Below are 20,893 nucleotides of genomic sequence, written 5' to 3' on the forward strand. Positions count from 1 at the left end.
AGCTCCTAATTTTATAAGTAAGAAAAATAAGCACAGAGCAGTTAATCAATAGTCTAATTGCATATAATCTGATGGTATAGTGAAGCCTAGAGCTTAGACCTTCCAAGTCCTACTATATTACATGTTATTGTCTCTATTTTTAATGTGTGAGAGGGTAATTTAAAAAATTAAAAATGATCAAAGTGTACACAATCACTCAATGCTATCATTATTTGGTTAACGTGTTAGGTTTTAGGACTAAGGCAGAGCAGGAAGAATATTAATCTGTAGGGTAAACATACGATCACTTATCCACAGTGGGGCACTCCTCAGAGGGAAATGGAATTGTATTAGTAATTACATCAGGGCAACAGGTATAACCTGGGTCTGTCCTGGTTGAGTGAGGATATGTGGTCCTCCTACTGGTATGAACTATGCTTATTCATCAGAAATAACTTCACACAGTGAATGAATGCTGTCACTCCAGGCTGTCATGCTTCTGAGATAGATTTCTCCTTATTTGACTCACAGAAGTTAAATGGAGTCCGATATTTCTCTCTTCACCAAGAACCTTCACCAGAGAAGCAGATACTTGGATGGAAAATATACTTGTGTAGCACTGGTAGAAAACCAACTTTATACTAATTATAAAATGTCATAGGTCAGATCAGTTTTTTCAAATACTGATTTCCTCAGTGATTTACTCTTACAGAGTCATGAAGTCTTTTGCCTTGTTATCACACTTCCGGAGGCTTCTGTTGGACATGACATTTTTGAATAGGGTCCTGTATGGCAGTCTCATATTGGGCATATTATTTGCATATTTCCTTTAATGCCATACTTATAAGGCTCTTGCTTCACTGTGGCAAAATTGCATGAACAAGTTATAAACATGGTGTGAAGAGCCATGTATTAGTGACTGGTCTAGTACTATGAAAAGCAGAAACTCTGTCCTTTTTTTTTTTTCCATTCCTTGAAGATGGATAGTAATAGGATGGCACATGTAGCAGGAGTGGATGGAGGAGAGGAATGGAAGGCTTCCACTATTCCCATGAGAAGGTCAGGTGTCAGAGCTACCTCTCTGGGCATGAGGGGATGCCCATCACTTGACTTACAATGAGAGTCTAAATTCCATGCTATGTGGTAGGCAGGCTGTGGCACTTAGGGTCAGATACCTGACCGCTGGTCTTGATTTGCCATAGACTGGTTATATGATTTGGGGAAAGTTGTTTAATGTCTCTGAGCCTTTGTTTTATTATCTGTATAAAAGGGGAACATAATATCTGTGGTATATTTCTCAGGATAATTATAATTAATTATAATAATTAATATTTATTATAATTAATAATTATAATTAATGATAATTCATCATCAAATGAGATGATGAACATGGAAGTGCCTTGGATGGTGAAGAGTGGCACATAGGAAGCAATTTTGCTATGTTTGTTTTTATCACCTGATTTATACTCACTGTGTGCATGGGAATTAGGAACAAGGAAGGAATACTGTATGTACCCTGAGAAGGTGTTCAAGTACTCCAGGGGAAAGAATGAAGACTATCCCTGACATAAGTGATCTTTAGCCTTTTTTATGCTTTTGGATAAGTAGAATTGAGGTCAAGTGAATAGAAGGTACTTTATAAACCTCATCTGTCATTCCAACCTTTAATCGAAAACCAACTGGATTGTTTTTGAAGTGGCTTAGTTTAGTACTACGTATGGAATATGCTGCTTTGATAGCTAAATAATCGTCATTTTCTGTTTTCTATTATCATAAATATTTAAGAAGTTCAGACCTGTAAAATGAAAAGTTCACACTTAATTTGGCTAGGGTGGTGACGTGACTAGATGTTAGAAAATTCCTTTATTTGGTTGTTTTTCCTCAGTTAAGTGGGGACTGAACTGAATGAAGTTTCTGGGGAAGAGCTGGCAGCTTCCTCCTTGAGCCACCCCAGGACTATTTACGAATTAGCAGAGAGACTGACTAGGACCAAGTAGCCATTTAAATACGTGGAAAACGGAAGATAGCAGGTGTGTCCTTTGACAGCCAGGGAAACTGCGGACAACCCCTGCTTTCTATGGGTCTTTCTGCCAAACACTGGGAAATTAGACGCAGCTTTTCGTTTACTACACTCTTACCCTAAAGAACTAAATAGCATACTTTGGAAATGAGGAAAATTCAAATTTAAAATTTTGTGTAAGATATGTAACTTTACATTTGGAAATTTAAAAAAATATACTTTAATTTGACTTATACTTTTTCAGTGTTTCCTAATTTTCATGTAAGTGACCTCATTTTTTTCCTCATGGAACCCATGAGAGGAGGTGAGGGTGAGTGTTACCATCCCTATTGAATAGATATGGCTTAGACACAGTGGATAAAGTCACTTACCCAAGCTCAAATAAGTACATGAAGACCCAGCCTGCCATAAGAATCTAGGTGGCTGATTGTTTGGCTACTGGACCCTACCAGTGGCCTTTGAGCTCACATAAGGGCAACTATAAAAGCCATCTGGGATGGACCAAATTCTAATCACTATTTTGGAAATGGCAGGTGGTTTGCTATTTGCTTCTTGGGTGCCCATGAAAGATACTGCAAAACAACCATGCTTTTTCACAACACAGGGATTCAGGCTGCTACTTCCAGTCAATGAGACTGGAACTCCACAGAACACCTCTTGCCATCCCTGCTGTGTTCCTTGGCAGGGCGCCCCTGGCATCCTAGGCAGGATAATTATTTGTTATGCAAGACTGTTGAACTCACTGTAGCTAAGGAGCATCCCTGCGCTTGCCCTCTCCCTTCTCCCAGAACACACACATTTCCAAATGCCCTCTTTACCTCACCCCCACCCCTGCCAAAAGTGTTGGCTGACTTGGAAGAAGCAGTTCCTCTCTCAGACCACTGGGGAAGTGACATGAGGGCATAGTTTTGATGTGTCAATCTAAATTTCTGAATGTATTATTGAGGTGAAATTGCAGCACAAGGAGGAAAGGGCTTTGTATGAATAATGGGAAAGACTTTTTTAAAAAGGGACTAAAAAGATTTTAAAAAGGAAGAGGAATGTAGAGTAACAAAACTCAGAAGAAACTTTTGGCAAAGAAGTGAAGATGGGAAAGGGAAAACTGAGGAAAGAAAATACTTATAGAAAAGGACAGGAATCAACACAAAAGGCAAAAATGTAACTGAAGGCAGAAATTTTGCTAGAATCCTGGTGCCTGACTACAGGCAGAGTTTACATTTACTGTAACTATACCTGCCTACACAAGATACACAATAGCTGAGAAGAAAGAAAACACAGTGAGTGAAAACAATATTATTGTCTGATCTGAAAAATAAAGATTGAAATACATATTGAACTTCACATGTACCTTTTCTTCTAAGTCCTTTATCTGTCTTTTCTGGATGTCTGTTTTATCTTCTAAGTCACGAATTCTCTGAAAAAAAAGGGGAGGGAAAAAGAAGCTTTTCAGTCTGTTAAGTTAAACAAGAAGATCATTCACCAACCTAAACACAGAACTTTCTATAAAAACATAACATCTGGAAATGTCACATACATGATTTTCTATACCCAGAGGGTTATTGCATGGATCAAAAATTACCCGTACCCACAGTGAAAATCATTGTCATTGATTATATTTTAAAAATATTTGCCATCCCTTTCTCTTCTGGGTCAGTCTAGCCCTAAAGACCCCTTCCCTGTGAGAGAGGTATGATTCTCACCCCACTGTCCTTGGGCTTGGTCAGGAGACCTGTTTTGGCCAGTGGAACGTGAGTGGAGTGAGATGTGGGAAAGCCACATCCTTGTAGAGACAGCTGTATGTCCCAGAACTAGAGAGCAAGAAACAAACTTTGTTGTAAACCATTTGATTAAGGTTTTTGGCTGTTTATTACCTCATTAAAAAATGGCTAAAACTGGCTCACACAAATGCAACTATCCCATCGGTTTCTGTTCTACCTTATATTTTTTTTTCCAACCTCATTTCAAATCTGTTTCAGGGTGGAATTTCCTCATGAAACAGGACTGACCAATTTTCACAAAACAAGGTAGCGATTCCACTTCAAAAAAATTCAAAAGAAGGAACTGACAAACTAGGGAAAAAAAAAACCATTAACAAGAATAACACAAGTAATCCTGAAGACAAAAAAGTTCCAGAAATGTCTTTGAAATTACCTGTAAACTATAACAAAATTCCAGTAATTTAAGTAGCACAGATTTGAAATCGACATTACATAGACAATAATTTATAAGTGAAAAGAGTCTTCAAATTTCCTTCTGGCAATCTAAAGGCCTTGTATGTTCATGGTACAAGGTTACACGGGGCAAGCTTGTAATTTAATGCCTCTTTTGTGAATAATTAGAAAATGGAGAACTGGAGTCTAAGAAGAAAACAATGGAAGCTAAACAACGTGATAATATAGAAGGAGAGGTTTTTTTTTTTTAGAAGGAGAGGTTTTACAGTGCAATGTGGGGAGACAAAAGGGAGGCTAGAACAAAGAACAGTTGAACGTGGAAATTATATCTTCCTCTCTCTAAACAGTGGTTCTCAACTGGGGGTGATTTTGCACCCCAGATGACATCTGGCAATGTCTGGACATTTTTAAAAGTTAGTTAGTTAATTTATTTTAAAGTGTAATACTCAGTGGTTTTAGTATATTCACAAAGTTGTGCAACCATCACCACTATCTAATTTCTGGACAGTTTTGAATCACATGTGATCACTGGTCACAACTTGGGGGAGGGGTGCAACTAGCACCTAAGGGGTAGAGGCCAAGGATGCTGCTAAACATCCTGCAGTACACAGATCAGTCTCCACCCCCCCTGCCCCCCCGATAAAGAATCATCAGGCCCAAAATGTCAGCAGTGCAGAGACTGAGAAATCCTGCTTTAAAGGAAAGAGGGTGAGGTTTGTGCAGGAAGGGAGGGTGTGTTTTGTCAGAAGGACCATGAAATTATGTGACAATGAATGCTGATGTGTGTGACAGTGAATGATAAATGTGTGTGATGTGTGTGCTTGTATTTCCGTAGTACTGCGTATGCTCCAAAGCTACACAGTGAAAGTATAAATTTGCTAGCTATTTCTACCTTGAGTGTGCAAGAACTTCCTTCATATGTCTGCTGGATGTAGAGGCAAGCACTACACCAATAAAATCATGAAATTACTATGGCATCTATTCAGCCACCAAGCCTGTGCTTGTTGGGCACCTTCTTACATGTTCAGGACTGTGACGGATGTGATGGAGAATACAGGCAAGGCATCAATTAGTTCCTGATCTCAAAGAACTATCACATCCAGACGGGGAGAAAAAATGTAAAACACAGGGAAAAACAGATTAAGCAGAAAAAGTAAACAATGGCGAAACTATGCACAACTTCATCGCCAATCTCTAATACCCAGTACAGTGTTTAGCACAAAGACGCTGCGTATACATATTTATTAAATGAGTTAGGTAAGCTACATTGTGTGCTGCGGGCTTTATGTCTTTGCCCTTCCCATGTGCTTGCCAGCCTGCCATCCAGTCTAACAGTAAACTCTATGGAGTCCAAAGTAGATCCCTTTTCTACAACTTTTGGTCTCTACTGCTACTAAGTATACCAAGTCCCCCATCACGACTGTGTGAGAGGTTACTGCCGGCTCTTCCTGCTTCTAATCTTGTGCATCCTATATCCACCTATAGCAGCCAGTGTGAACTCTTAGAATGTGAAATGATCACGGCAGCCCTTGAGTTTTAAGGGGGCGAGGAAGAGGGAGAGGGGGAGTTAGCCAAGTTGCTCTCAGAATAAAACCCAAACTCCTTCAAGGCCCAGCATGATCTTGGCCTGTCTTACCTCTCCAGATTCATCTCATAACAACCTTCCCTTGGCTCCATGTGTTCCTGCCATACTGGCCTTCTCTCTGCTCCTTAAATATTCCAAACATTCCCGTGAGAGAGACTTAGCTCCTGCTGACCCTAACTTCTGGGACACCTCGCCAAAATCTTTGTGTGGCTGATTTCTTGGGATTTTGACATTTTCAGAGAGGCCTGCTCTGATCAGCCAGTTTAGAGTGGCTAATCCTACTCTCAAACTCACTCTCACTCTCTCCCTCTCCCTCTCTCTCTCTCACACACACACATCTTCAGAGCACTTATTGACACTCTCTGAAATTGCCCTATTGCTCATTTGCGTTGTCGCTTTTTCCCTCTTCATCTGTAGGATACATGAGAACAATGACCTTCATGTCTTGTTCCACCATCACATTCCCAGCACCCAGCACAAGCAGGCCCTCAATAAATGGTTCTGAATTTGTGTATAAAAAGGGTATGGAATGTCGATTTTTTCAGTAGTATGTAGTTCATTGTCTTCATCAGGGAGAGCATTCTGAAGAGGTGGATCTAAACTGGGACTGGAAAAATGAGAAGATTTTGATAAGTGCAGCAGACTCTGAACGACATTTTGGGGTAAGCAGTCAGAAAAACAAAGGCTTGGAGGTGGGAAATCATGGCCTAAAAGGTACGGGAAGAGTTCTGCATGAACAGAGAGGAAGGTAAGCTATGAAGATTGTCTCAAATCTGGGTTTTAGGGGAAGAGTAGCCAGCTACTGAAGGACCTGGAGATAGCACGACTAGACTCAACTGGAAATTGGAATCATGGAGGCTTTTGAGGAAGAATATGACATCAGAAAAGGTGAGAAGGACAAGGAAGACCCCAGGGTTTTCAGCTTGAGTGCTTTGACATATGGTAGTTCCACTAACCAAGACAGGCAGATGGGGAGAGTAAGGGAGAAGTAAGGATAAGAATGTGTGTTTAGGTATGTTTTATATGAGTTCACTCTAAAACATTCAAACAGAAATGTCTAATAAGTGGTTAGTGATATGCTCTAGAATTTAGACTGCATTATAAACTTATATATGACAAATCCTGGCCAATGCCTTCTGGAATAATTCTCTCAAATCAAAGCTACTGATTGAAAGGAAAGAAAAGTAAGAAATAACTGGAAAGGCATATGCTAATGAACATCTGTTTGGGTGACAGTAAATGTCAATGAAACTCTCTGAGGCTTAGAAATGTAATATACTTAACAGTTCAGACTGGGTAACTTAAAACAAAACAAACAACCATCTCTTTTGGGAGTGAAGTACCTTAGCTGACTGAAGACACACAAAAGCATTGACAAGGCTTTAATCATAAAAAAATTTAGATAACTATTTGTCCATCTTAAAAACAAATACTTCCGTGGTTCCATGACATACCTCCTTCTTTGCTGAAATTAATTAACTGCTATTGCAGCCTAAGAAATTTATGCAGAGGACATGTTCATTCCCTTATAGAAGGAAAGAATGCCTGCATTGATGCAATGATACCATACAGTCTATTACTGAAAGCTTTAAAACTCTCTTCAGAGTCAAAATCCAAACCTTTATGATGGAATCTCAAGAACCAGTGAAACAAACATGCATGTGTTTATCATCTCTGGGACAAAATGGCTTCAGAGTTCCCTGTTAACTTGGGTAATTTGTTAGGCTGTAAAGATCCACAAAAAATAACCCCTGTTCCTTTTCTACTCACCTTGATCTCTAATGACCACATGATTCTTACCTCTTGTATAGCCCATCTGGATTTTGTACCAGTTGATTATTTCAGCTTATGAGTACCAAATACCCTAGCCTGGAACTTTCAATTCTGGAATTATTACAGAATCTGCTTTTTGACCAGGACCCTAGTTTTTGCCTGTCAATCTATGACATGAAGAAATAGTTGTAATTAAGAATTTTGGCTATAAGTTAATATTGGGTGTTTATTTTGAGCCTTGCTGGTCTAGATAAATCATATAAATTATAGATGACTCAAGCTGTAGAAGACAGTATAATGCAATGTTTATGTGCACTGGAGTCAGGCCAATCTGGGTTGTAATTCTGGCTCTGTTGCTTACTATCTGTCATCTTGGGCAAATCACCTAAGCGCTCTTTTCTTCAGTATCATGATCTCTTAAGCTGGGATAATAAGAATACTTACAGTAGTGGGCTATTGCCAAGATTAAATGAAATGATGGAAGTAGAGCCCTCAGTTTAGTTCCTGACCTATAGCAAATGCCAGTAAATAAGAGGCAGCTTCCATACTTTGTTGCTGTTGCTGTTTATTCTGGGAATAAAGAGAAAGGTCCTTGTTCCCTTTTATCCTCTTTGGATTATTTGATCAGGCTAGGTTATGGACTGGGATGAGTAACAGCAGGGAAGCATTATCTGTGTCCTGGAGTGAGTCCCAGAGAGTCCCTTCCCAGCATAAGGGACATAATCAGGCTCCATGAGATTCAAGGGATATTTCATGACAAAGTAGTTGCAAAAACAGTAGCATGACACAGTGCTTCTGAAGTGCCAATTTTCTTCAGATTAATTCATTATAAAATCATCGTCCTGTTTCTGAGTGTAGGTGGAAAACAATAGTTATTTATTTTACTCTTTGAACATAGCTTCTAGCTCCCAGGCTTCTCCCTACTCATACTCAACACTATGTACTAAGCACTTGGTCCCATTTTCTTAGTACCATCCAACATAGATGTAGTGACTACATCCTCACCTGATGGGCTTGCTGTAAGAGCTCCATTCTCTCCTGTAGAATCTGACAGTCGTACTCTCTGCTCTTCCTCAGCATCTGCCGCCGTAACTTTTCCACTGCTGTCCTCAGCTCCTCTTGCTGTTTTTCAGTTAATAATTCACCAAACTTGATAACAGTTTCTTGCTGCAGAGCATTGTACAAAGTCGCTTCTAGTTCCTGGATTCTCTGGCACATAGAATTAGAAAAGCTTGGAATTTAGCATCTTACGTGTGGTGTGTGAATGTACACGTGTGTACATGTGGAGGGATGTATTATTTTAGTCTTACAGGATCCTAGCAACAAAATAAATTTCAAAGCTTATCCAGCTTAGGGACTATCTTGATGGTGCAGTGGTTAAGAATCTGTCTGTCAGTGCAGGTTTGACCCCTGGTCTGGGAAGATCCCACATGCCGAAGAGCAACTAAGCCCGTGAGCCACAGCTACTGAGCCTGCACCGTAGAGCCTGCGCACCACAACTACTGAGCCCATGCACCACAACTACTGAAGCCTGCACTCCTAGAGCCTGTGCTCCGCAACAAGAGAAGCCACTGCAATGACAAGCCCACGCACTGGGACTTCCCTGATGGCACAGTGGTTAAGAATCTGCCTGCCAGTGCAGGGGACACAGGTTCGAGTCCTGGTCCGGGAAGGTCCCACATGCCACAGAGCAACTAAGCCCATGCGCCAGAACTACTGAGCCTGCGCTCTAGAGCCCATGAGCCACAACTACTGAAGCCTGCTTGCCTAGAGCCTGTGCTCTGCAACAAGAGAAGGCACCACAATGAGAAGCCCGCGCACCGCAACGAAGAATAGACCCCGCTCACCACAACTAGAGAAAGCCCGCACACAGCAATGGAGACCCAACGCAGCCAAAAATAAATAAATTTATATATTAAAAAAAGAAGCCCACGCACCGCAACGAAGAATAGACCCCGCTCACCACAACTAGAGAAAGCCCGCACGCAGCAATGGAGACCCAACGCAGCCAAAAATAAATAAATTTATATATTAAAAAAAGAAGCCCACGCACCGCAACGAAGAATAGACCCCGCTCACCACAACTAGAGAAAGCCCGCACGCAGCAATGGAGACCCAACGCAGCCAAAAATAAATAAATTTATATATAAAAAAAGGAAGCCCGTGCACTGCAACAAAGAATAGACCCCGCTCACCACAACTAGAGAAAGCCCACACGCAGCAATGGAGACCCAACGTGGCCAAAAATAAATAAATTTATATATACAAAAAAGAAGCCCGTGCATCGCAACAAAGAGTAGCCCCCCAGTCGCCACAACTAGAGAAAGCCCGCGTGCAATGAAGACCCAACTCAGCCAAAAAAAAAAAAAAAAAGCGTCTCCCGCTTAAATATCCTTTTGATGATCCCCTTTATAAGATGCCATAAGGATCATCTAGCCAATACGTGAACTCCTCTGATGATGGAGAATTTGTTCTTTTTCTTGGGATCCTGTCCATTTCACATACTTTTCATTTTTAGGAAGTCCTTACTTTGTTATAATAACTGTATATCCTTCTATTTGCAAATGTAGCTGAAAATAAGTTTGTTCTCTCTTTCATTTAACAGATATTTAAAGACATGTATCGTGGTGGCCGTATTTTTAGAAATAAGCAATGAAAAGTGGTCCAAGTTGGAATAAAATACTTGAAGTTGGAGATATTTCACACACACAATGCCACCTCTCTTCCACATGACACACCTCTGAAGATGGCTTTACAGTCTCCATTTTTTTCTTAAAATAAAAATTGAAAAAAAAATAAAAATTGAGAAATATAGCCTAGAGTCTTTGTAATTGGTCTGTTTTTTAATACTCTTGAGATTTATAGTTGCTCTAGCTATAAAATGCTTCCTTGAGGCTTTTCTTTTTTAGATGAAGAGTCTACTGCTTCTTATATCCCAGTTTGCTTTTCTTTCACATGCTTCAGATACAGTTACCAAAATCTATCATCTTATCCCCTGTGACTCTGATGTAGGTGAAAGGACATGCCCTGGTGAGGGATGTTCTCCAAGCTCCTGTCCTGGACTAAGCAGGTCTCATGTTTTAAAAGTTAAATATATTAATAATTATCTGAATGGTCTTCAGTCCTAGAACACACACACATGCAGTTTAATCTTACCGTGTGTAGGCAGAGACGGCAAGGCTAAAAGGATAGGAAGGGAGGGAAAAATTACCTCCTTCTTTATTCTCTAGTCAGCAGCCAATACTCATCCTCTCCTTTCCCCATCAGTCAGTGCTCAGAATCTCTTATTCATCTTGGGTGGGGAGTACTAATTCATCTTTGTTATAAGCTGGGGCTAAGTGCTTCACTCTTTTCCCAAAAGTGACTCAGGCTGCTTCCAGGAAAGCATTATAAAAACCTCTACTAGCAACTCCTCGAAATGTTCCTCTTTTTCTCTTGAGTCATTACAGTGTATTATGGTGGGGGGCAGGGTGGTGTCTACACAGAGAGAAGAAATGCAAGCTGTAGTCCAATATTAGGAATGATGCTTTATGAATTTGGTACAGGGGAGTGGATCAAATGTGCTCCTCAGTCAGCACAATCTTCTGGAGGAGAGGAAAAAGGCACAGCCCATTTCCCCATGTATTCTTTTTTTTAAATTTTAAATTTTATTTATTTTTTTATACAGCAGGTTCTTATTAGTTATCCATTTTATACATACCCATATATTCTTACTGCGGCTGGATGACGGTAGTTAAGGCCACAATGTCTGGAGTCAGATCTAAATACTACCTACTTGTGTACCAAGCTGGGCCAAGTTCTTTCTCTCTCTAAGCCTTCATTTTCTCATATGTAATATATAAATAATAATATTCCCTCTACCTCTTAGGGTTGTTGTCAGAAATAAATGAATTAAAAATATGTATCACATTAAATACATCATTATTTTATCCCTAGATTAGGCTCCCCGACAATCAGATTTGATTTAATACAATTTCTCTTTAATCTACATTGCCATCCAATCTGTTGTTCATTTAAATATTATTTAACAACACAACTCAATTTTTTAAAAAATGAAGTATAATGAAATATTTTTAACTATTGTAAGAGTATTATAACAGCAAAGAACTAGAGATATATTTGTTCTAAAATGAGAACTGGAAACCTCTGAATAAATGAGCTGCACGTTGTGGTCTATTCAAATACATGACATGACAAATTACACAGGATGCTTTACTCCAGAGCATGTAATTGTAAACACTCGGAGTATCTCTAATGCTTATTGTACCTACCATATATGCTTGGTCGAGAGCTTGTTTCCTGTAGTCTAGTTCTTCTTCCAGATAGCCTTTGATTTTGCAGAATTGTTCCTAGAGAAAAGGGCCACATTAATAGAAAGAGTCAGCTTAGTTAATGAGAAAGTGATATATAAATTGTATTGATTAGTGTTTTCTCTAATTCCACTGTAAGACAAATCACTAGTATTTGTAGGGTCACAGATTTTGTCTTGAAGGGAAATAGTTCAACTTTTATAGTTTCACACAGGAAATGTACAAATCAATGGAAAGAAGAAAAAATATATAACAAACAATCCACATGGAATGTCTTAAAGGATTTTTATACCAATTTAAGAGTATGTCATTAAGGATAGATTTTTGTTTGTTGGTTGGTTGGTTTGCTTTTTGGCCTTACTGCACAACATGTGGGACCTTAGTTCCCCGACCAGGGATCAAACACATGCCCCCTGCAGTGGAAGCATGGAGTCTTAACCACTGGACCACCAGGGAAGTCCCTAAGGGTAGATTTCTGACAAGATAAATGCTACAGATGCTAACTAATAAGTATATCTATGTAAATATACTGGGATAGTATATTTTTGTAAGAATGTTATGAAATGTAATAGAGCAAAGTTGTATAATAAAAAACAATTTATTCAAACTCATCTGTGTATCATTAGCAAACACAAAGATAATTTAGAGAGTGGGCGTGAAGTTAACCACACATATTGCTCCATCCACATACCAACTAACTGACCAATTTATTCATCTGCCTCTGTCTCGCTAAGACTTATGAAGGGGTGGTGGAGGCAGGGGGTTGGGAGAGGGCATCTGCTTTAAGAAGAATCATGGGGGACTTCCCTGGTGGTCCAGTGGTTAGGACTCTGTGCTCTCACTGCAGGGGGCATGGGTTTGATCCCTAGTCAGGGAACTTGGGCCCTGGTGTGGCCTAAATAAATGAATAAATAAATAAATAAATAAATAAATAGAGTCATGGGAAGGGGGAAATGGGAGTTGTCGTTTCATGGGTATAGAGTTTTAGGTTTGCAAAATGAAAAAGTTCTGGAGATGTGTTGCACAACAAGGTAAATGTACTTGACATTACCGAATGGTACACAAAAAAATTGTTAGGATGGCAAATTGCATGCTGTAGGTTTTTTACCACAATTTAAAATAAATTTTATTTTAAAAAGAAAGAAAGAAAAAAAAAAGAATGTGGAGGCAATTCCATCCACAGTGCCACTTAATGAGTGAGTGTCTGCTCTTGCTGCAAAGCCAGAGTGAGCTGGGAAACGTAAATCTGATGTTCCCTTGCTTGTCCTCAGTTTCTGTGTGGTTCTCATATTGCGAGCATCTTGCCAGTGGCATTAAAAAAATGTATCTTTGTATAGAACATAGCTCCAAGCACAAGTCAATTCTTTCTCCGTATGCTTAACAAGGAACAAGGACCTCGTCCAACACTGAAGGTAAACTTGATTGCATCAACTTTTGAGAGAGGATATGTCTGCATGCGATTTTGCTAGTGACTTTCCTAATTACCTCTGAGCTCCAGTGCCTAGAACAGTGTAACAAGCTGACTGCTTAATTAATATTTGTGCATTTAAAGAGTTCAAGGGTATTTTGAATATAAACAGTTCTTGTTATATGTTTTGACTTTACAGCCTAACCTGCTGGTAAAATGTAAGCCCTGCGTAAAATATGAGCAAATGATTTGTAAGCTGTCATATGCTATATAAATTCAACTTGTTGTTCTTACTATAGGATTCCCTAACCTGATAGGAATCACTACCTGATTTTTAGTAATAATGATAACAGTAATGACAGTACTGTTATAAAAGTCTATGTATTGCTGTAAGTTAAAAATGACCAATTCCCAGGCTTGGGGATTAAAAAAAAAAAAAGCTAATAGCGGCAAACTACACACAACATAAAATTTATAATTGCAACCATTTTTAAGTAGTGTTAAGTATATTCACAGATAAGAAAGTTCCACAGAAAAAAGTTTCACAGAAACTTTCTTATCTTCAGTAGCGTTAAGTATATTCACAGTGTTATGAGACCAATCTCCAGAACTCTTTTCATCTTGCAAAACTGAAACTCTGTACCTATTAAGCAATAACTCCCCATTTCCTCCTCTTAGCTCCTGACAACCATCATTTTGCTTTCTGTTTCTATGAATATCACTACTGTAGGTACCCTATATTAGTAGAATCACACAGTATTTTTCTTTTCGTGACTGGCTTATTTCATTTAGCATAATGTCCTCAAAGTTCATCCATGTCATAGCATGTGTCATAATGTCCTTACTCTTTAAGGCTGAATAATATTCCATAGATGGATATACCACATTTTGCTTATCCATTGACAGACACTTGGGTTGCTTCCATGTTTAAGCTATAGAGAATAATGCTGCTTTTAACACAGGTGTACAAATATCTCTTCAAGAGCCCACTTTCAGTTATTTTGGGTGTACTCTCAGAAGTGCTGTTGCTGTATCATATGGTAATTCTGTTTTGAATTTTTTGAGCAACCACTAACCATATGGTTTTCCATAGCAGCTGCACCATTTTACATTCCCACCAACATTGCACAGGGTTCCAGTTTCTCCACATCTTCATCAACACTTGTTATTTTATGTTTTTTTGTTGGGTTTTTTTTGATAGTAGACATCTTAATGGGAGCGAGGTGGCTTGGGGATTTTTAGTACCAAAGTTACACCCATCATTTCTGTAAATTTGGTGGAAAAATTATTTAGCCTAAGAAAGAAAACACCTAACTGGATTTTATTCAGCATTAGTTCTGAAAATACTACAAAATTACAACATGATATTTCTGGAGGCTATAACTTGAAATTGTGGGGTACTTCTGGGCATTCTGTTTCCCAGTCTATACACAAAATAATGGCAAGGCTACAAACGTCCATCCGTGCCAGATAAAACTGCTAGAAAACAGTTGTTTTCCATTTGTCTTGTCAATTTTTCTTTTGTTTTCTGATATTTCATTTTTACTCACCATGTCACTTTCCAATTCCATCATTTTCTGGTGCAGGGCAGCCTCTGCTCCTTCAATTTGCTGGATCCACTAAGGGGTAAACCAGACACAAGTGTTTGACATGATTGCTTGACATGGTGTAAATGGTACTGCCTCTTGAGCTGCTTAGTCTCTTCCCCTTATATCTCAGGAAGCAGACTAAGAATTGGAGTGAAAACTTTGTACATTTTAACTCTTAGCTCAGAAGCAAGTTTATAAATTTCCACTCATTCATTCATTCTTCATTCAACGAAAGCCTTCATTGATATCTACCATGTGTGAGGCAATGTGCTAGGTACTAGGGCTGTGATGGTGAATAAGACCAACACATGTTTTGCCCTCATTGGAGGACACCATGGGAGGCTTTCTTGGAAATGACAATTGCACTGGGTATAAGGAATGAGTCAGAGATGACTAAGCAAAGGTGAGGGGCAAGTTCCAAGCAGAAGGTATGTCTAATTCTCCATGATTGGAGAAAGCATGATGAAAGAAAGAAGGCCAGGAAAGACTGGAGAAATGGCATTTTTTTCAGTATATGACACTGATTACAGCTAAATGTTGAGGAATCATTTTTGTTGAGTGGAGACAAATTTTAAATCACACAGAAAGACCTTATCTTTCCTAACACTTAGAATATATCATTCTGTTAGATGGTGTTGATATTAGCCTAGATCAATACCCTGAATGAATTTAGACTTTGAATAATATAGTGTGAGCCTACCACATATATGGTTTCAGAGAATAAATTGTTATAATGGGTCTCCATCAACTTAACCATAAGCTTATCCCTCAGGGAGGCAATTGGGCAAATAATTAAGTGTGTGGGTCCTAGAGGCCAACTACCTTGGGTCTAATCCCAATCCTAGCTTTTCATGGCTATGTGGCCTTGAAATGTTACCTGGTTTCTCTTAGCCTCAACTTTCTTATCTGTGAAATGGGATTAATAATAATGTGAAGATTAAAGGATGTAATTAACCTAAGGTCCTACTGACAGTGTACTGCACGTACTAGGTAATGAATACATTCTAGTTTTTGGTTAACATTCATTTTTTTACTTCCACACTGTTAGAAATTTGCCTCGCTACCAACTATTTCTTCTTTGTTTGAAATAAATTATGTGGTGTACTGAGCTTTTTTCTATATACTAAAGCCTTGGTATTCACAAGGGGCCACCATATCCAAAAGCCTCTTGGCTGTAAGGAACATGGGGAAAGAAAAAAGGCTGTGGACACTGGTGAGGTGCTAATCTCTCAGCTCTTGTACATACACATGGCTTCCCTCATGAAACAAATTTCAGTGCAAAGTCATGGGTTTCTTGCAAACAGCCTCATATTGCAATTGTGTACCATCAAGCTTTATTAAAATGTTTCCTCTTGCTTGCTGCCCATTTACCACTGAGAAACAAATTCTCTTGTGTACCATGTTTGTTTTTTTTAAATATTTATTTATTTGGTTGTGCTGGGTCTTAGTTGCAGCAGGCAGGCTTCTTACTTGTGGCATGCATGTGGGATCTAGTTCCCTGACCAGGGATCGAACCCTGCCCCCCTGCATTGGGAATGCGGAGTCTTAACCACTGTGCCACCAGGGAAATCCCACACTATGTTTTTAAGAGAACCGTGAAGTGAAGTAGTCTGGTCATGGGCTTTAGCTATAGATTTGTATGTTAGCTCCCAACTCTGACTACATGGATGATGCAGGATGAGGAATGAACAGCCCAGGCCACAGTTTTCTCACAGATAAAATGAAAATAGTGCATGAATATAGGGTGGTTGTGAGGAGCAATGAGATAATGCATAGACAGTATTTAGCATAGTCCTTGGCCCATAACATGTCCTCACATAAGGTCACTGCTCTTATTATTTTTAATACGAAGTCACAATAGGATTTCCGTGTTGGAAATTTGTCTAGGCTCAACCTCTGGCTAAAGGCCACACTCTCAGATGGTAGAGAGATAATTCAAATGTGTGGTCTCAGGAAGTTCAAGATGATATTTACAATTACTTGGAGGTAGAAATGTTTATCTGTGAATCCCAAACATGGGGTGTGTGTGGCTTTAGCTTATGAATTGCAAAGACCATGAACGTTTTAAGGACAAGCTTGTGTCTTATTCAGCTGGTTCCTCACTTTCAATCACAGTGCTAAGTGCATAAGGCATCACCCCTTGATTGTTTAATCTGAACCCCTCAAACCTGTTCTGCAAAGGAGGTTAAGTGGAGGCACGAACTAATACGTCAAAGCTTTACTAGAACACCTCCTATGTGCTATAGGGTACTTTCTGCTTTTAGTAGGAAGCTTGAGAGAAAGCTTGCAATAAAGAATCATAGCCCTTCATGACTCCAACTGGATGAGATGTTCTGGTGTGAAAAACTAGGAAAACAAAGAGTGAAAAACAGATCCCAGAGTTGCCCTCGTGGAGTGTAGAGTCTAGTGAACTACAGAAAAAATAAATAAATAAAAAAAGCATGGTTGTATTACAGTTGCTAAAAGCCATGGTAGCAGAAGCACAGGTCACTGTGGGAACACAGAGTGAGAAGACCTAACTGGGCTTCGGTGAATAGGAAGGCTTCCCCGTGTATGGGAGGGTCTAATGATTAAGATTTAGCCAGACAAAGGTAGAAATGGAAGAAGAGAAAATCTAGACAAAAGGAACAGTCTAAAGGACCAAGGGATGAAAATATGTAGAGGTAGATAGAGACAGAGACAGAGACAGAGATAGAAAGAGAGAGAGAGACAGAGAGAGCTAGAGGAGAGAGAAGAGAGGCGAGAGGAGACTGGAGCCCCAAAGGGATTTGTGCATGGCTGGACCTTGGTTGGTGACCAAGGAAGGAAGTGGGGTGCTGGAGAAATAGGTAAGAGCCAGCTCCCATGGGGCCCTCTTGCCAAATTCTGGATTCTAGACCTATGTTAGGGACAATGTGGTGCTATTAATTTGATCACAAAAGGAAATGGAAAGTGATAAGGTCTGTTATTAAATTATGAAGGGAGGAAGTTTTTAAAAGAGCAAATCCCAGATATTTCACATGAAATACTTCAGTATATGTCCCTAACACTTAAGGTCTATATAAAAAAAAACATAACCACAAGGCCATTTCCACACTTTGCAAAATTAACATTAATTCCTTTTGTCATCCGATACCTGGTCCATATTAAAATTTCCCCAGTTGTCAGCAAAATGTCCTTTGTTTCACACTTGGTTTGCTTGAATCAGGATGCAAAAAAGGACCATTTCAATATTTCTTAAGTAACTTTTTATCTTATAGCAATTCTTCCCTCTCCCTCTGCCATTTTTCTGAATGTCATTGTTTTGTTTGAGTAACTTAACTGGGTCATTTGACCAGTAGAATTCCCTCATTTCAGACTGGAGCAAGGTGAATGCTTGCTCATGGTTTCATTTAATTGACAACATGCTTTTTTATGCATTTAGAAATTAAGAAAGCATCTCAAGGAACTTATAGCACATAAGTTCTTACTTTATCCAGCCATGTACACATGACTGTCAACTATGTGCTGATTCTCAAGGTGCCCTGAATACAGCCAGTTACCAGGTTTCTTCACTTGGCTCTTTCCTTTTTTCTCTCTCTTGCATTTACCAGGTTTAGACACAAGGGGGTGAGAGAACGCTCAGTGTTGCTCTTCTGACAGTCCCCAGGTTGGGCTTTCTAAATGAAGGTGCAGGGAGCCACCACCAAGTTACAGAATTAGCTGGAATAACTGGTATGTACATACCCAAGGAAAAGCCCACAGAAAGAGCCATGCTCCGATTTACCACTTAACAAAACCCTTCTTTATTGGTTTCCCAGCTTGGTAAGGATGGCTTAAGTAATGTAATCCAGGTTTTGCATTTTTACAGAATTATATTTTTAAGAGACTTCAAAGCAAGAATTATCCACCCACCCTAAATCAGTGTGTAGACTCTTCTTTTGTGTGTTCTCATTCTATCTGGGTTATATCACCCTGAAGAATAAAATATTTATTAGGTATTCAATAATGCAGAATCATGTGCAAAGAGATTGCCCTTCAACCCCAAGTGTTAAGCCAGACACTGAGATGATTTGAATGTTAGTATGATTTATTACCTTTTCTGCCAGGGACAGCACAGTGCTGGCCTGAATTATAGCCACTTGCTCTTCATTTCTTAAATTCTGTGGTGGGAGTTGAAGGTGTGGGGAGAAAGAAAATAAGCTGAAAACACTTTTTGACATTTACACTATAAGAAGATACCGCCTAACTTGCCTGCCACATATGCATGCATGGAACATTCACAAACGGCCTATTCTATTTAGTAATTATTCTTAACTAAGAGTTCATTCAAAACCTGTAAAAAGTACATTAAATGTGATGTTTTTATATCTCTAGCACTGACTTGATTTTATGTTTCACTGTAAGCATACTGCATTAATAGTCATAAGAAAAGCAGAAACCAAAATGAAATAAAGATAGTGGGAAGCAGCCACACAGCACAGGGAGATCAGCTCCGTGCTTTGTGACCACCTAGCGGGGTGGGATAGGGAGGGTGGGAGGGAAACACAAGAGGGAGGGGATATGGGGATATACGTATAGGTATAGCTGATTGACTTTGTTATAAAGCAGAAACTAACACACCATTGTAAAGCAATTATACTCCAATAAAGATATTTTTAAAATGAAATAAAGAGTTATCTCTTCATAGCAGTCTGATGTGATTTAATTGATTTTGTTCTCTCCTTTGGTAATTTTTCAAGGGAAAAAAATAGTGTGACTACTTCAACCTACATACATCATTCATCTAGTATCTCAATGAATGGTCCTCCCACTGAATTAATATGCCTCGACCCTGTCTGGAAGGTGTTTTTAGAAAGAAAAGGGATTATAGTTTCCTAGTGCATTTTTATGGGGCTGCCACCAGCCCTACTATTCAGCAGCATTTACAACTGCATGACTGATTAATTTCACCCCGTATGCCTCCCAGCAACAGTCAGAAGGTAATTAGCTTTAATCAGTGCAGACCCAGTTGGCATTCAAACCTGAAACCTATGCATGAAAAACACCTTACCAGTTCCCACTTCTGCCACTACCTTCCAGAGATCCTTACAATCCCTTAGCTGAGTGGTTCGATAGATTGTTGATTCTTTTCCAGAAGCCGCATGCTTAAGTGAACCTGCTGTCTCACTTGCTATTATTTTTTTGTTTTTTTTCTATTTATTTATTTAATTGAAGTATAGTTGATTTACCATGTTGTGTTAGTTTCAGGTGTACAGCACAGTGATTTAGTTATACACATGTATATGTATAACTACATATATACATATATATGTATAAATACATTTTCAGATTCTTTTCCCTTATAGGTTATTACAAAATACTGAGTATAGTTCCCTTCACTTGCTACTATTTTACACGTGATGCATTGGCAAGTATTTCTTGCTTCTCTTTAGGCAAATTCATATCTTTACTGCACTTAATTCATTACTTACCCCATTATCACCCAAGATATCAAGCTGCTTTATGAGATCAGGGATGTTCACATCCTGCAAAATCAAGGAGATTCATTCAAGTCATGGCTTACCGTTCTATCAGTGCCTGCCTGAACCTTGAGTTAGGACATTTTGAGACCTGCTCTTCCTTGGTTTGTTTTCATTCAGGCACAGTTGGTTTTACATTTCCACTTTGCTTCCTATAAGCTGTGTGAACCTGGGAAAACTACTTAACAGTGCATTTTCAATTTCGCCAACTGCAAAATAAATACTTCCTTCATAGGCTGATTTGAGGATAAAGAGATTGTACATGAAAGCGTCTAGGATGTACTAAGGACTCGGGATTTGCTCAGTAACTTTTTTTCTTATAATTGTTGAAAATTGTTTCAACTGTGGTAGATTTCAAGTATTAAGAAAAGTAACAGGAAAGAAATTTAAATAACCAACCAATTTCATTCTAATTAATGGAATTCTGACGTGGTTGAGATTTTGACTGCCACATAGAAAACTACAGAGCAGTTCTATTTTTTAGGTGTTTAGCATTAATTCCATCCTATGGAAAACAGCTGATTTTTATTATAGTCCCTGAGTCAATTTGAAGCAGCTGAACTCCATTTAAAAGAGTT

At 39.0% G+C, this 20,893-nt stretch overlaps 1 protein-coding gene across 2 annotated transcripts in view; it reads right to left on the reverse strand.

Annotated features, from left to right (window-relative positions):
* JAKMIP2 (janus kinase and microtubule interacting protein 2) overlaps positions 1 to 20,893 on the reverse strand; it is a 169,504-nt gene that overhangs the window by 12,462 nt on the left and 136,149 nt on the right. For both annotated transcript variants that reach the window (XM_059063009.2, XM_067031877.1), the window contains 6 exons: positions 20,268 to 20,321; positions 18,891 to 18,956; positions 14,797 to 14,865; positions 11,800 to 11,877; positions 8,534 to 8,737; positions 3,348 to 3,413 (listed from right to left, as the gene is read on the reverse strand). In XM_059063009.2, coding sequence (XP_058918992.1) covers positions 3,348 to 3,413; positions 8,534 to 8,737; positions 11,800 to 11,877; positions 14,797 to 14,865; positions 18,891 to 18,956; positions 20,268 to 20,321 — 537 coding nt within the window. The remainder of the gene's footprint in view (positions 1 to 3,347; positions 3,414 to 8,533; positions 8,738 to 11,799; positions 11,878 to 14,796; positions 14,866 to 18,890; positions 18,957 to 20,267; positions 20,322 to 20,893) is intronic.

Source organism: Kogia breviceps, chromosome 4, assembly GCF_026419965.1.
Source record: "Kogia breviceps isolate mKogBre1 chromosome 4, mKogBre1 haplotype 1, whole genome shotgun sequence".
Taxonomy (NCBI): Eukaryota; Metazoa; Chordata; class Mammalia; order Artiodactyla; family Physeteridae; genus Kogia; species Kogia breviceps.